The sequence below is a fragment of the Oryctolagus cuniculus genome, chromosome 2 (genome assembly GCF_051225735.1).
Source record: "Oryctolagus cuniculus isolate XC-2025 breed Fujian yellow rabbit chromosome 2, ASM5122573v1, whole genome shotgun sequence".
Classification (NCBI taxonomy): Eukaryota; Metazoa; Chordata; class Mammalia; order Lagomorpha; family Leporidae; genus Oryctolagus; species Oryctolagus cuniculus.
In genome coordinates, this window is record NC_142868.1 from 58355394 (window position 1) to 58372994 (window position 17601).

A 17601-nucleotide genomic window follows, 5' to 3' on the forward strand; every position below is an offset into this window, starting at 1 on the left:
CTGATATGCAAATTTATAGCACATTCTTCTGGCCAGTTTTACAAAAATTGCGCCAAGCAGTACAGTAACATAAGTAACTATAAGTGCTTCTAGTTTATATATATATATATATATATATATATATATACATATATGCATATCCCAGACCTACAACTTTAAATAAAAAATCTATAAAAACCATTGTTTCAAATCAGAATACAAAAGGATCGATTCTACTGAAAGCATTATTTCACTATGCTGAGGATTTGCAGCAAGAAAATAAAAATGTTGCAAATGGAACATCTGTCATTTTTTTGCTGTGTCATAACTAATAAATCATGATTTTTAGATAAGTTTGAGTGAACTTTAAAACATAATAAATATTGACAAGGATGGAAGTAGAGTAGAATGTAGATGATTGCATAATTCCTCTATATTTTAGAGTAGCTACCACAGAAAAATAAAAATATGTGCAAGTAAATTTGAAAATTTAAGAACCTATAAAGGTAAGCAAAATGGAAATGTTAACAGTATTAAAGAACAGTGAAGATTTTTCTTGAGTGTTTATAATCAATCATGTATCACAAAGTAATTCCTTCATATTTTTATTCCTAGGGAGATGCTTCTTTTTTCTACAGGAGAAAATCTCTCCGTGCTGCAAAATATATTTACTTTAGTCGGCCATCTACTAACTTAGCAGTAAATTCATTTTATTGGTATTTTTTCTGATAAATGGAAAATATTGTTTATTTTTTGATATAGAAACTATTTTTCATGTACTTTTCTAATAAAAGACTCAACCATTAAAATATTACTAGATAGTCATTAAATATGAATATTGAAGAATTGTTGATAATTTTTGTGGTAATTGTGATTATCATAATTTGTTCCTTTTTTTTAAGATGTTTTATTTATTTATTTGAAAGTCATAGTTACACAGAGAGAAGAGGTCTTCTATCTGCTGGTTCACTCCCCCGTTGGCTGCAATGGCCGGAGCTGCGCCGATCCACAGCCAGGAGCCAGGATCTTCTTCCTGGTCTCCTATGCGGGTGCAGGGGCCCAAGGTCTTTACCCACTACGCCACAGTGCTGGCCGGCCCCCATAATTTGTTCTTGATAGTAAAATAGCCCCTGGCCGGCTCTGTGGCTCACTGGGCTAATCCTCTGCCTGCGGCGCCGGCACACCGGGTTCTAGTCCCATTTTGGGGCGCCGGTTCTGTCCCAGTTGCTCCTCTTCCAGTCCAGCTCTCTGCTGTGGCCCGGGAAGGCAGTGGAGGATGGCCCAAGTGCTTGGGCCCTGCACCCACATTGGAGACTAGGAGGAAGCATCTGGCTCCTGGCTTCAGATCAGTGTAGTGCGCCGGCCATGGCAGCCACTTGTGGGGTGAACCAACGGAAGGAAGACCTTTCTCTCTGTCTCTCTGTCTCTCTCTCTCACTATCTAACTCTGCCTGTCAAAAAAAAAAAAAAAAAAAAAGCTCCTGTACTTAGGCATCCATGCTGAAGTATCTGTTGATAAATACTGTGTCAGATTTTTGCTCCAAAGAAATCCTCCAAGGACTGTGCACAAAACAAAATGGGTCATGTTTTAATCATTGTTGAGGCTATATAATTGACACATTGATTTTATTATTGTTTTTATTTGATGCATTTATGTAATTCTATATTTGATAACTCTCATTTAAAAAAGTTTTGAAACTTTGCAAATCTCAAGTCTTATATTTTCAAAGATTATTTTTTCCTTAACCCACTGCACCACAATACATGCCCCGAAAAACATTTTCGAAAAGAATTATATTTATGTCAAGCATTTCATATAATGTCTAACAAATTGTTTTCAAAGGTGGTTTAAATTGCATTGCTGGGGCAACTTCCAGAAATGGTGCTTTTATTTGGGATGTTCAGAAGGGCAAAATTTTACAACGATTTAATGAGGTAAGATGTATTTATTGCTACTGAGTAATGTAAGTTTGAAGCTGATTGACATTTTCTAAATGTCCCATAACAGTAACCTGGTGGCAAGTATGTTCTTTCAGTTAAAAGAAAATGCAAGAATATATTTACATGCTAAAATGAAATTCTGAAAATTATAACTGAGCCTAAGCTACTTATAGCCCTAGTTCTGTTATTAATTAGCTGTTGACGTAGGGAGAATCATTTTGTTGCCTAGAACCTTTTTCTTCAAGTACAGAATGATGAAGTTGAAGTGTATAATTTTGTTAGATTGCCTTCCGGTTCTCAAATTCTATTATTCCATGACAGGCAGGCTCTTAAAACCTAGCAATTTTCTGTTTGCAATGTCACATATTGTATTTATCCTCAGACTCAGAGATTAAATTTTCAACTCATATTTTGCTGAGTTCCATTAATACCTTAAAAATATGTATAATCTAATTATAATATGTTAGGTATGAATTTAAGGAAAATATGATTAATATCTAGGATTGTTTGTCACTATCCTGAAACTTCATTTACTTTAAACAGTTGCTGAATCTTATTAAACATAATTTCTTTGAAAGTACTCTATATATTTGAAGATTTAATGCCATGTATTTAAAAAACTGTAATCCCTTTGAGGATACTCTTTAGTAACCTAGATTTCTCAGTAATTTCTGTAGTAATGTAGCAAATGCAAAATGTTAGACAGTCTTTACCAACCACCAGTAAGCAATTTTGCAGTCAAAAGAAGAATCTTTTACAAATGATTTTTAAAATTACATCCTATATGCAGCAAAGCAATGCTCTTTTAGTTCAACAATGCCCACACTGCCCTTTGTCTTCCATCACCAAGACAACTTAATCCATAATAAATACTAGGATATAAAAAAAATTATCCTGAAAATGGAACTTCTGACCTAGAATCAACAATTGTAATCTTACCTATCAGATCTGTTCATTTTATCTTGTGGCATTTCGGCATCTTGTGATCTAAAATGTCTGCCCATCAGTGCTTTAAAAGTTCCAACATGAGGCCAGCGCCACGGCTCAAGACGCTAATCCTCCGCCTTGCGGCGCCGGCACACCAGGTTCTAGTCCCAGTCGGGGCGCCGGATTCTGTCCCGGTTGCCCCTCTTCCAGGCCAGCTCTCTGCTGTGGCCAGGGAGTGCAGTGGAGGTTGGCCCAAGTGCTTGGGCCCTGCACCCCATGGGAGACCAGGAGAAGTACCTGGCTCCTGCCTTCGGATCAGCGCGGTGTGCCGGCCGCAGCGCGCTGGCCGTGGCGGCCATTGGAGGGTGAACCAATGGCAAAGGAAGACCTTTCTCTCTGTCTCTCTCTCTCTCCCTGTCCACTCTGCCTGTAAAAAAAAAAAATGTTCCAACATGATTTTGGCAACTCAGCATCTCAGTACAAGGGCCACCTCTTATATCCATTCACGTCTTTCGCAACATTTAGTAGCACAGATAAAACCAATATCAGGAATGCTTAAGTACTATCCAATAAAATCAGGGAAAATTAACAATGCCGGATACAAATAAGCTTCATGTGCCCCACAAAAGTAAATGCAGACTATTAACTATAAGTGTACTTTCCTTGGGAATAAATAAAGCTGAAAGAAAACTTGTACCATGTAAATTGAATAAAAATGGGAGCTAGTTTCATTTTTGTACCTGCTGTGTCAGCTCTCTTTGACCCACAAAGAGATAAAAGCAGTAGACTAAAGATTGACTTAAGAAATTTGAAACAGTACTTACAAAGTAACCTTCTCCTTAATGGTACCACAATTTCCCGCTTAATAGCAATACCATTTATGTTCTATACTAAATAGAAATGTTTTAATTAAAATTTACAAACGAGCTGATTATAACCTTTATTCATTATCACAAAGTAGAGGAAAGATAATACCATGTATAATGTGTTGTAAAACTTAGCACACCAGATGTGGTTTTACCCCTTAACCTTTCCCCAGTTCTAGAATACAGATGACAGGCAAATACAATTATAGAAATAACTTTAAAACTGCTTTTTTCACAAAAGTAAAATTTTGAGGGTTTTCATCTCTTGGAGCACCCTCCTGGCTGGTGCAGCAGGAGGTTTCTGACTTAAATATATCTTCCTTTGCTCATACTAACAAAAAAATTGAAATTTAGAGAAGCAAACAATAGTAATTATAATATTTCTTACATTATATATCTTCAAAATGTTCATGGAAATGCATATTAAAACCTATGCATGAATTTTGCAACAAACTAAACTAATCTTTTAATTCTGTTTTCTATGAACTTGTTGAATTATCCATATATTTGTAGAAATACTGAGTTTGAAAGCATATAAAGAATTATCTTCATCTCAATACCAGTGCTTCCAGGAAAAGTCATGAAGCAGAGCTGAAATACACAGGTGGCTTAAGAAGCATGGTGTCCAGCAAAAAGAACTAGAGTTGCCTAATTTATGTCTTAAAAACAGTGGAGTTATTTCTTAAGTATGACAGCTTTACAATTTCCTGGAGAGTATACATTCTGATTTCTGCTGTTGACAGGAATGTCTCTTTTAGTATAATGCAGAGTAAGTTCCTAATAGAAAAATGATACTCAGAAGAAGTAAGTAAATAAGAGAAAAAAGGGGTGAATTATTTCTTATTGATAGGTATTTTGCATTTTTTGAAGCATGGAAAAAATGGAATATTCTGCATTGCCTGGAGTCATAAAGATTCCAAAAGAATAGCAACCTGCAGTGGTGATGGTTTCTGGTAAGTACAATATATGATATTATGAAATTGCACTCTTTATAAAAAACACACTTGATTATTCCAGTTTTGTATGAGTGATGTTTTATTTTTCCAGCTCCACCAACTATCATAAATATGATTTATAAGCCCATGTTCTTTTGCTACAATATTTCACCAATAAATAACAAGGCAATAGTATTTTTTAAATGAGCCACTCATTGCCTTTTAAATGAAAACATCACATGAGTTATGACTACAAGACTGTGAATTGCCTCAAGGAAACTTTAAGAACTTTAAGAATTAAGGATGTCTATGTAATTCTCACCACATAGTCATATACTTCCTGGGCATTTTTTATTTGGTAGATGCAACATCCAGCGACTAAACATTTGTAAGCACTAGTCACCATCACTCCCAGTAACCTTAAATGTTTTTGTTGGGACTGTTGATGTTTAGTTTAAGAGTATCTCTTTAAAAGACTTAAAACTCTATAATACATTAATTTATTCACAGATTCTTTCTTATCCTGATGCAAATAACTATTATGGTAACTATAAAGTAGGGTACAAGACTTCTTTTATTTTTGCACTTATGTAATATGAAATCTATTTTTTATTGGTGGCAGAGGTCCAGATATTCTCTGAATTTCTAGTTGTATCACTGAGAATATACCATGAAAATGTTATAATTTGTAGGTCTTGGTGTCAGCACATACCACCTACTCTGTAAATTATTTGTTTTAAATACTGTAAATGTTAAACTATGAAATGTTGAAGCCTACTATCCAAAACATTAAGTTAGTTATATCAGTAAGTTTTAAAATTTTTAACCTATATTTTCCTTAACTAAAAATATAAGAAAATAGTTTCTAAATAAAAATGTATCATTTTTGATTTAAATGTATTGCTTAACTAGTTTTACAAACTTTTCATTACAAAGTCTCTATCCCAGAATACTTCTATTGAAAATTTGCAGTGCTGACTTTGTCCTCATGAATAATGTATGTAGAATGTTGTTTGTTAATGTATCATTATTAATTTCAGTATTATTCGAACAATTGATAATAAAGTGCTACACAAATACAAACATCCAGCTGCAGTGTTTGGTTGTGATTGGAGCCAAAACAACAAGTAAGTATTTTTTCCTGAAGTAATCATCACATTTCAGATATTTTAAATAATCTTAAAGTTTGGTGCTATTCCCATAGATTATACTTGTCACTTTTTTAGATAACATTTACCCAACCAGCAAATAAGTAGGGGCTTTATAATTGCCTTTTAATTTTAGCTACTTTTATCCAATGAAATTTTCACATGATTTAGAAATACTGATTTCTTCAACTCTTGTCTGTAAAATGAAGCTAATACCCTCTAGCCTGTCTTTGCCTATTAAATTATTATGCAAAATAGTAGTAAATTTAATTATTTATAAAGAAATATTTCATTAAAAAGAAGAAATACTGATTTCCTACTCTCAAAACAACTTTTTGATACTTCAGAAAAAAAGCATGAAAAACAAAAAATGGGAATAAGTCCCATTTTGTTTTTGTAGAAGCCCTATGTGTGGCTTCTACTATAGGTAAGTTGCCCTTTCCTTACCTTGTTAGAAGCTATGCAATGATATACTTCTACTATGAATTTATATTGTCTCCTGACTAATGCTAAGGGTTCTTCTGTACTAAATAATTTCCCAAGACATGGAGTTTAAATGGGTGGTTTTCAAAAATCAACCTGGCTTGAAATCTGAGTGTTTGCCATGTAAAAATCAGTTTAGATTTAAAATTAAATCTCCTCTAAAGTTGAACCTTTAACTCACTCCATTTCCAATAATTATATATTTGAAACCTCTTATTAATTTGATAAAAATTATATTTTTAAGATTTATTTATTTATTTGAAGGAGAGAGGGCAAGAGAGAGAAAGAGAGAAAGAGAGAGAGAGAACACTCCCCAGATGGCTCTAATAGCCAGAGATTGGCCAGACAGAAGCCAGGACCTTCATCTGGGTTTCCCGTGTGGGTGACAGGAACCCAAGTATGTGGGCCATCTTTTGCTGCTTTTCCTGGGCCGTTAGTAGGTAGCTGAATTGGAAGTGGAGCAGCTGGAACATGAAATGGCATCCATATGGGATGCCGGCTTGGCAGGCAGCAGCTTCACCCACTATGCTACAACACTGGCCCCATTAATTATATTTGAAAACGCAGATTTTCTTTATATTTATCAAAAATTGTGGATTATTGTATGCTTTAACATACTGCATATGGATATATAGAGATTAAAATATTGGAACCCATTTTACTTGATTCAAGTCAGATCACATTGTACAAAATGATGGCCCTATGTATTTCTTTCAGTAAATATCAAAGAATTTATAACACACTGTTAGATTATTGGAAGAGTGAATTCATGACCAGCAGATCCTCCAGTATTTCCTGGTTCAATGACTGATATTGTTAACCACAAAAATCGATAAAACTAGTATCTTTTGCCTTTTCTTTTGCAAATTTTAGTTTCTCATTTTCCATTTCTGGTCAACTATCACCTTCTGTCATATTTTTTATCTAAATATTTACTTTTTTTTTTTTTGGCAACCATTCCCTTGCCTCTAAGTCAATCACAATTGACTGATTGTTTATATACTCCTATAAAATCTCAATCATTTCCAGAATTGGCACCCTTTATCACCCTTTCTTCTCTTCCCATATTATTGCCCCTGTGTTGCAGTTAAAATGAACATTTGAAATGCAGATCTGAACTTAAATCCTTCATTGCTTTCCCACTGAGCTGTAGGATAACATTAAAACTCTTAGCAAGTTCTACAAGGAAGTTCCTATTCAATCTGATTCCTATCCACTTTATTAATCTTACTTCAGGTCTGCGCCTCCCTTGTTCCTTTCATCAAGCCACATTGCCTTTTAGCATTCCACCAGCCAGCAGATTGTTACCTCAAGACTTTCACTCATACTGACCCTTTTTATCTAAGATTCTACTACCCACCCCTTACGGTATACCCTACATGGCTTAGGCTTACATAACTACAACCTAACTTTTGGCTCTCAATTCAAAAGTCACTTCTACAGAAAAGCGGTCCCTGGTCTCTATGGTAGGTAAATTTCCTTGATAACATGCCTTTGGAGCACTTAATTAATGGAACTAATTTTTAATTGTGTCATTGTTTGCATATTGACTGTTTCACCTTCTAAAATGTAAGCCCTATGAGATCACCAACTGTGTTCTCTATCATTAGCAGTATATCATTAGCAAAACACTGTATTGCTAACCTTCACTATGCCTTGAAAATAGTAGAAATTAAATAAATATTACCTTAATATACAAATCAATCAAATTATCTTGCATCTGACCAATAAAATAGTTTGACATTTTTATTTCTACCACTTAGGATGAAAATTATATATTAATGCAGTATGTTTAGTTGGTTAACAAATTTTTAAATGGAAATGACACTGAAGTCCTTTGTACTTAAAAGTTACTCTTACTACCAAGCACACCAGTAAATTTAAAAACCTTTTAAGAAGTGTTCTAATTGCACTATTCACATTCCACTCAGCACTTTTTGTTCAAAAGGTGAGAAAGTGAACACTTACATACATGTGAGCATGGGTTTCCCCACAGAGATAAATACTTGTCTTGAGTGGGCAATGGGCCAAAAGGTTACCCAAAAGGAGGAGAGGTGGAGGAAAGGGGAGAGAGAGAGGGAGTGAGCATTGCAAAGAGCATGGAACTGCACCTCCGGCTGTGGTCTGTGGCAGAAAAGAGCGCATTCCAGTTGTTGGCCTCCTTTGTGAGGTTGAGAGGTAGTACCTCTCCAGGTGTGAAGCCACCTGGGAATTATACACAGCATTTCACAGGTTTCACGTGGAGCTCAATATTCATATTTTCATGGTTGAGCCCCCTTTAGGTCAGGGATGAAGCAAATGCATCCTGGGAAAGCAGACTTTTTGATTGACAATTAAGAGGATAGAATTAAATAGGAGCTTGTTAGTTTCACCTCTGCAGACCTAAACTTGCTCCCTGGCTAACCCACATCAACATGTTTTCCACAAGTTTGACTGGTACTCATAATTTCTTTCCTTTTAGTATTCTTTGTGTGACCACCATTAGGGTTTGAGTAGCTGTTCAATTCACTCTTGAAAGAAGAACACAGAATATTAAAAATCACATTACATTTGCAGAATACCCTTAATTACATCATACAGTGCAAGCATCTCAAGGGAGAAAATCCATCAAAGAGGAATGGGAAACTGCACTGTGACTTTCTGTCTCACGAGACAGCTTGCGTCTGCAGGGAGTCTTCCCAGCCTTCTTTCATTGGGGAGCATTGCTATCTGTACCCATGCTACCAAAAAAAAAAAAATTGGCCAGGTCATGTAATAATAATTTTCTTACAACTAGTTAGCAACATTTATTATTAGCCATCTGAGAGTCTTCTGAGGAACTGATAGTTCCACAATATAAAGTTTGAGAAACATTTGAGAAGCTATGGAGTCAACATTTTGAAAAAGAATATATAAAAATATAAATATTGCTTCTGATTTTAAATAAACAAAATACAAAAACAATTTGTTAAAAGGGAACACTGAGATAATTTTCTCTACTAGAATATTTTCTGCCAATGCCCACTGTTTTCACATGTGTAAGTGTTTTGTCTAACCTCATTAAAAACCTGTCTCTAGAAATTAGAGCTACTTTACATTGTAAAATTATTTGTAATAAATAACATCAAGTTTTCACATGTTAATAATGTTCCATTGATGATATTTCAGGGACATGATAGCCACTGGCTGTGAAGACAAAAATGTCCGTGTCTACTATGTAGCCACCAGTTCTGATCAGCCATTGAAAGTTTTTAGTGGACATACAGCAAAAGTGTTTCATGTTAAATGGTCTCCTCTGAGGGAGGGAATTCTTTGCAGTGGTTCTGATGATGGGTATGTATTTTTGTATTCTGAATTTTCAGCCATTAAAACCATGAGTTTATATTTTCCTAGAAATGTACATACTTGTAAGACAAAATAATACGGGGAAATATTTTAAATATGTACTTAACAAGTAGGCAGGTAACATGTACCTAATTGTAGTGGAGCAACACTATTTAAAGCTTGACCAAAAATCATAAGTATCATAAGTTGTGAGTACAAAACTCAACAGTGTCATAAAAGGAAGGGCAACTGTGTTACTGCCTTCTATAAATTAAATTATTTTAACACAAATCACTTTAAGTATGATTTCAACCTTAAAATATTTAAATGCTAGCTATATATATAATTAGCACAAAAATTAAGTTATAATATATTTGGATATATAGTCATTACTTGGGATCCATGGGAGATTGATTCCAGGACCAAGGATCCCCATGTGTACAAAACCTTGATGCCCAGGTGCCTTATATAATATAGGATAGCATTTCCATATAACCTCTGCATATCCTTTCATGTACTCTAAATCATGTCTAATTTACTTGCAGTACCTGCCACAAAGTAAGTGCTATACAGATAACTGTTATCCTATATTGTTTAAGGAATAATGACAAGGAAAATGTCAGTGCATGTTCACCATAGACACAATTCACTTTGAAAAAATGTTTCTGATCTAGTGTTGATAGAATCTGCAAATGAGAAATCCTCAGATATGGAGATCCAATTATATTTTACTGGGCTAGGATAAGGGTGAATAGAAAGAGTCCTTTTATATAAAAGAGAAAGAGTTATTCCTTAAAGATAAAAAATGTGTTTTATACCATGAATAACTGGTATTTTATTATTTTGGTATTGTCTAAGTCTGAGACTAAAAAATTATATTGAAATGTGAAAGTAAAATTAGCATTTGGAAATCATAATTTTATTTTGAGTTCAAATTTTAATTTTAGTAATATTTGTGTTGTATATAACAGTAGACACAATAATTAATTATTATAGTTTGTGTTTTTACTTCTTATGAGGTTGATTCTATACTAATCAAGCAAATTACTTACTGGCAAAAACCACTAAGTAATGATTTACTCTATAGGTAAAAGCATAAATATGAAATGATTTTTCAAATAATGCCCATAATTATAAATATACTTTCAAGATATGCAAGTAATTTGAGTGTTCTTAAATTATTTTATCTATGTTATTAGTCACACTTTCTCTGATTATATGTGTTCTGTATATTTCCTTTAAGATAACAATTTTTCATATATAAATTGTGAAACAGTACATTTACCATCAGTAGTAAATGACAAAAAGCGTAAAAGAAAACATATTGGAATAGACAAACTCTAACCTCATTAAATATTGATTTCAAACTGTTCTAAAGAGAATATATCATGAAACATAAAATGCTTTTAAATGTACTGAGAAATAAGCATTGGACTCTATTAAGAGTACGTTAATACTTTGGATAAATTATAATTTGAGTTATACACATAATATTCTGTTTTCAGTTCTGTTCGAATCTGGGATTATACTCAAGATGCTTGCATAAATATTCTTAGTGGACACACTGCACCTGTAAGGGGATTAATGTGGAATACTGAGATTCCTTATCTACTAGTATCTGGCAGCTGGGATTATACTATAAAAGTATGGGACACTAGGGAAGGAACTTGTCTGGATACTGTCTGTGATCATGGTGCGGATGTATATGGTAAAGTATTTTTCATGTCTTTATTATATTGATATATCAATGCTTATAACTTTTTAAAAAGTCTTTGAAGAGTTTCATTTTAAATAACGTATTTCTCGTTATGAAATAGGAATACTCATTGGTTTTCTTTGAAGATTTATTTATTTGAAAGACAGAGTTACAGAGGCAGAGAGAGGTCTTCCATCTGCTGATTCACTCCCCAAATGGCCACAATGGCCAGAACTGGGCCAATCTGAAGCCAGGAGCCTTAAGCTTCTTCCAGGTATCCTACGTGGGCACAGGGGCCCAAGGAGTTGGCTACCTTCTACTGCTTTCCCAGACCATAGCAGAAAGCTGGATCAGAAGTGAAGCAGCCAGGACTCAAACCGGCACCCATATGGGATGCCAGCACTGCAAGTGGAGGCTTTACCCACTACAGCACAGCACTGGCCCCAGAATATTTATTGTTGAGCCATCAAAAAACACAGAGACAATAAAAAAAAAAAAAAACAGTAGAAATGACAAAAAGATGACTATTGATAGCACTGTGGTATTTCTCTATTTCTCTCTCCCTCTCTCTTTAACTTTGTCTCTCTTCCTCCCTCCCACCCTTCCTCACTTCATCTCTCCCTCTTTCTCAGGTTTATATCAATGTTTCTGTGTATACACACACACACACACACACACAATGCACACATTCACTTAATGCACATATGAGGAAGATTCCAAAAGTTCATGGACAAATGGAAATTTAAAATAATGGGCTTTTTACAGCCCCCTAATTTATAACAGTAGTGCTTGAATTTCCTCTCTTCTCTTATCACTCCAGAAGTAAATTTAAAACAGGAAAAATCAGTAATAGAATAAATATAACTTATTTAGCCATTCTCCTATTCTTGTATATTTAGGGCAATGTTTTGTGTTTGAATATGATACTATTTGATATAATTGAGCTGGTTTTGGAAAATGAATTTACTTGTTATTTGCATATCAGTTTATTCTCATTTGCATTTGTATTCACTCTCATTGCCATACCTTGATGAGAAAGAAGTAGACTGATAATGCAAAAATAATTCCTTAGAGAAAGTAACTCTAATACAACCAATTAAACTTATATGGCTTGCTGGTGCCGTGGCTCACTAGGCTAATCCTCCACCTGCAGCTCTGGCACAATGGGTTCTAGTCCTGGTCAGAGCGCCGGATTCTGTCCCGGTTGCCCCTCTTCCAGTCCAGCTCTCTGCTGTGGCCCGGGAGTGCAGTGGAGGATGTCCCAAGTCCTTGGGCCCTGTACCCACATGGCAGACCAGGAGAAGCACCTGGCTCCTGGATTTGGATCAGCGCACCGGCTGCAGCAGCCATTGGGGGGTGAACCAACAGAGGGAATACCTTTCTCTCTTTCTCTCTCTCCCCCACTGTCTAACTCTGCCTGTCAGAAAAAAAAGAATATCTTATTTTTTAATACTTTAAACTGTACAGTCTCCTATTCTCTATTAATATTATGCATACTTGTTGCTTAAGCAAAAGAAACATAATTTCAATATTTTAATTCAGGGCCATTTGTTTTTTAATGATTAGAGTTATTCAGTGTTATATTCATATTTACAGAATATGCTAAATAATTTGTTGCATTCTTACACTATTTTTAGCTAAGATATTAATTAATGCAAGTTAAGGTTGACTGTGGAAACTTTTAACTTATTCACATTTCTCTATAATTAATTCTGTGTAGCTTTATGAGGTGCATACAAATGCAAACTGTTTTTTAATATTTTCTCTAATTAAAATAGGTTTTGGTGTTTTTCCATCAGGCTTAACATGTCATCCAAGTCGCCCCTTCACTATGGCCTCTTGCTCCCGTGATTCCACAGTGAGACTCTGGTCATTAACACCTTTAATCACTCCTTTGCAAATAAATATTCTGGCAGACAGACCTTGGGAAGAAATTATCGGGAACACTGGTACTGAACATATGCATGGATGAGAATTTATTTTCAAATAATACTTTAAAAGAGTCATTTTCTCACTGAATTATGTCTGTTCTTCAGATAATGCTATAGAACAAGGCACTCCTCCTCTATTGTGCGGCAAAGTGTCAAGAGATATTAAACAAGAAATAGAAAAACAAACTGGTAATCATCGAGCAAAAAAACTAAGATGGTTTTCAGAATGTTTATCAGTAAGTATTATAGGAATTAAACCTAATCATTTTCCCGTTAGCCAAAATGAATCTATGAAAATATTAAGTTGCCAGATATCTACATGAACCACTCCGATTTAGTGGATCCCTCTTAACATAATCTGTACAGATGAGATCAGCATAAAACCAGAAGCAATAAACAGAATAATGTATAGTCATTATTTTGTTATTTTTTCATTTTAAATATGCCTGCATTGTACTATTTGTAAAGATGCAAAAAGCTGTGAATTTTTTAAATTCACTGTTATATCTTTGGATATTTTATATAATCTTTTTAGCCTCCAGGTGGCAGTGACAATTTATGGAACTTGGTTGCCGTGATAAAAGGAAAAGATGATAGCTTACTTCCTCAGAACTACTGTAAAGGAATAATGCATTTAAAACATCTGATTAAATTTAGAATGGTAAGGAAAGTATGGAAATATGGTATACTCAAAATAAGGCATCTCAAGCATTTTTTTCTTTAACACTGTGAAAATTAAAAATGATATTGCATACAAACGCATACAAGAGGAGTCTGCAGAAAGTTCATGAAACTACATATTATGAAAAATCTATGCATGGAGTTCAAAAAATTTCTACACCAAAATAAACATCTTTCTTCCACCAACTTTTTGAAGTGATTTCTTTTGTATTATGAATATTTGTGTGATTAATTTGGCAGTCTGAAATAAGTGAACGTGGAGGAGATAAGTCTTGGATAAAAATGATCATGAGAACATAAATTATTTGAGAATGTATTATGACATGGTTTTGATAGGTTGACTGTCATGAAATTCTGCAAAAGTCACTGGAACTGCTTGAAATGCTATCTTTACCCTCTTCCTGGATGATAGTGACAAAATGTATTCTGATTTTGATCTTGGAGGACCTAATGGACTATATTCTGAATATGTTTTATTAAAACTGGTTATATTGTAACTGAGTGAATTTCAGTACAAAATATTAGTTACCTTATTCATGGGGCAATGTCCAGTATCAACAACAAAACTCATCCTGAGGCCAGAAAGAAGAAATAGTTTATATATTTTCAATGAAATATCAAAAGTTAACTATTAGAACATAAAAAGAATTGCACCAAGGATCTGGATTTGATGGCCACATGAAACAGTTATTTTAATAAAGTCAAAGTACTTTCTTTAATAATAAACTGTTGACAATGTAGGAGCCAATTAGAATGAGGTAGTGACTGGGGTAGGCTGTATCCTATTCTCTTTAAAATAATCTAAGTGTTGTGGTATACAGAAGTCCAGGGCCCAAAAGGTAGTGATGAAGTGATATACCATTGATCAAATACAATAAATAAAACTAAATTGAAATTAAAATCACTACCTCATTTTATTTTAGTTTAGTTAGTTAGTTAGTTTAGTTTAAAGATTTATTTATTTATTTGAAAGGCAGAATTACAGAGAGGCAGAGGCAGAGAGAAGGAAAGGTCTTCCATCCACTGGTTCACTTCCCAAATGGCCGAAACAGCCGAGCTGGGCCGATTGGCAGCCAGGAGCCAGGAGCTTCTTCCAGGTCTCCCACACGGGTTTAGGGGCCTAAGCACTTGGCCCATTTTCCACTGCTTTCCCAGGCCATAGCAGAGAGCTGGATTGGAAAAGGAGCATCTGAGACTTGAACCAGTGCCCATATAGCATGCCCGCACTACAGGCAGTGGCTTTACCCACTACGCCACAGCGCTGGCCTCCAAGAAGTATCAGGTTTTATGCAGAAAATATTTTAGTATTGAATTTCTATATTTGGTGCTTTTAAAATATTTACCCATATAGTGTTTTTATGATTATTTGTTACTACCAGGTCTTATGTAACAAAGTTTTTAAATTTTTATTTGGTTTTAACTCAGTCTGAAGCCCAAGAGCTGACAACTGTCAAGATGTCTAAATTTGGTGGTGGTATTGGTGTACCCACTAAAGAGGAAAGATTGAAGGAAGCTGCCGAAATACATTTGCGATTAGGACAAATTCAGAGATACTGCGAACTTATGGTTGAGCTCGGAGAGGTAAAATGCTGTTTAAGTAAAATTAATGAGTTTACAATAGCATTCAATGGATTAAGAATATGCTTAATTATAAATTTTAAAATATGAATCTTATTTTTGTTCACGTCTAATTGATTCTCTACAAATTTAATATCAAGTGTAAGTTCTAGAAAGGTAGTTATTATTAACAGTAGGCGTGAGTGTCAGCATCATTTGGGAACCTATGAGATAGCATTTCCCACTCCAGATCTGCAGAATCAGAACCTCTAGGGATAAACCCAACACTCTGCTTTTTCATAAACCCTCCTGGTGATTTATGTGTATTCTGCAGTTGGAAACCCCCTTTCCTAGACTAGAGCTTTGATCCTTAAAAACATATCCATCGTAGTCAATTTTCTCACATTGAAAACTCCTTGCTAGTGCTATTTGTCATAACTAAATCTTAAACTAGCCTCAAGAGGAGTTTCCATTGAGGATCATCTGATGAAGTATATTGCTTAAGGCCCTTCCTGATGTTTTCACAGAGGACTGTATCAGCAAAACATACTTCTCAAAAAGGTTAAGATTAATCTATGCTATTGAAACTTACTGCAGCGACTACCTTTACTAGGTCTGTAGTGACTGGAGTGAAGCACAGCGGCAAGTGGGAGCTCCTGTTTTGTGAGTCTGGGTGTTTGTTGGTTACAAGGGTATCTTCAGTTTTTGAAAGTTCAGAATTATAAAATTGGGCTTTTTTTCTGCATAAGTAGTTTAGTTCAACAAACTACCATACCATTCCCTACCATACCAAAACAAAGTTTGGAATAGCATGGCACATTTCATAGTTTATTGAGTTTTGAAAAGCTTTAGGTTAGTTAATTTTGTCGTTACAAAGCATCATATAATATACTTGTAAATAATATGAAATAACACCAAGTAATACAGTTACATTAAAATGTATCAAAATTAAATTTCACTCACCTTTTTACTTTCCCATACACTTAGAGACAGTGCATTACAACTTGCTCTAAAATAGTAAGTACTATTAAAAACTGTTATTGGAAAGACATTGTAAATTTAAAAGTATTTAGGAGCAATGCAACACTGTTACTAATGCAGTAATAACGATTTGATTTAAAAGTTCCTTTTTTAACAGGACATTACTAAACAACTTATCAAAAGTCAAGGAGAAAATGAATAATTTTGGTGTAAAAATGTAATTTTGTCTCTAAGTTTCATATTTGGGTATTTGTACTTTAAACTCTCTTAACTCAAAACTTATCTGAATCAAATGCCTGTCTATTAAATTTAATAGTTATATTGTTAGGAAAGCTCATTTATGGACTGATGGACTTAATGATTCATAAAACTTTGCTTTCAATTGTTTAGAATTATGGGTATCCTTGTAATTGTTCATAATCACTTGCTTATTTTTTCTAGTTCTGTAAGCTTTCTACTATGAAGTTAGAAAAACTTTTAATCCTTTCACTTTTAAGACATTTATATTAAAAGAACTTGGTGACTTCAAAGTTAATTTAGTCTACATTTTAACTTCATTTATCCAGTTTCTACTACATTAGAGAAGAATTTCTCCCAAAAACATGTTTTAAGTTATCTTTTAGGTAACATAATTTTAAATATGTAGTATTAAAATTTAACATATTTTCAGTTAATTATTTTTATACTTATTTCAGTGGAATTTTAGTTTTTTGGAGAGCTTTAATTAAAATGAAATTTTGATTCATCTAGTTCTTTTTCAGAATATTTTCTCCTCAGTTCCCTTCTAGCTTTGAATAAAGTGAAACTCATTTTTTCAAATAAATGTCACAGTCACCTTGGATTGAACATGAGCTGCTTCAATAATAGTCAGTCCAGTTTTTTTATAATATGAAGACAAGTATTACCAACTGGAAAAGAAGAAGTGGCAATAAATAAAGTTTATAAAAATCAATAGAGAAATAATAAAATAGAAACAACCGACATATATGTTAAATATAAGTAAATGTGAAGTAAGAATTTCAGTGTTATTTTGACAAAGAATATCATAGAATGGATTGTTCTCGTATTGCATTATAAGAGTTAATCTGTGTATATTTCAAACCTCATATTTGTCACTATTCCTTTCCTCCCTATCATTTCTCTCCTTCTTACCACCTGCATCTCTTCCCTTTTT

The 17601-nt window shown here is 34.1% G+C and overlaps 1 protein-coding gene across 3 annotated transcripts in view; it reads left to right on the top strand.

Annotated features, from left to right (window-relative positions):
* Positions 1 to 17601, top strand: part of WDR17 (WD repeat domain 17) — a 107508-nt gene that overhangs the window by 57415 nt on the left and 32492 nt on the right. For all 3 annotated transcript variants that reach the window (XR_016229932.1, XM_051832508.3, XM_051832497.3), the window contains 9 exons: positions 1822 to 1913; positions 4583 to 4665; positions 5688 to 5774; positions 9426 to 9590; positions 11087 to 11289; positions 13077 to 13226; positions 13314 to 13444; positions 13744 to 13869; positions 15315 to 15470. Coding sequence is in view for 2 of the 3 variants with exons in the window: in XM_051832508.3 (XP_051688468.2) it covers positions 1822 to 1913; positions 4583 to 4665; positions 5688 to 5774; positions 9426 to 9590; positions 11087 to 11289; positions 13077 to 13226; positions 13314 to 13444; positions 13744 to 13869; positions 15315 to 15470 (1193 nt within the window). In the remaining variant the exon portion in view is untranslated. The remainder of the gene's footprint in view (positions 1 to 1821; positions 1914 to 4582; positions 4666 to 5687; positions 5775 to 9425; positions 9591 to 11086; positions 11290 to 13076; positions 13227 to 13313; positions 13445 to 13743; positions 13870 to 15314; positions 15471 to 17601) is intronic.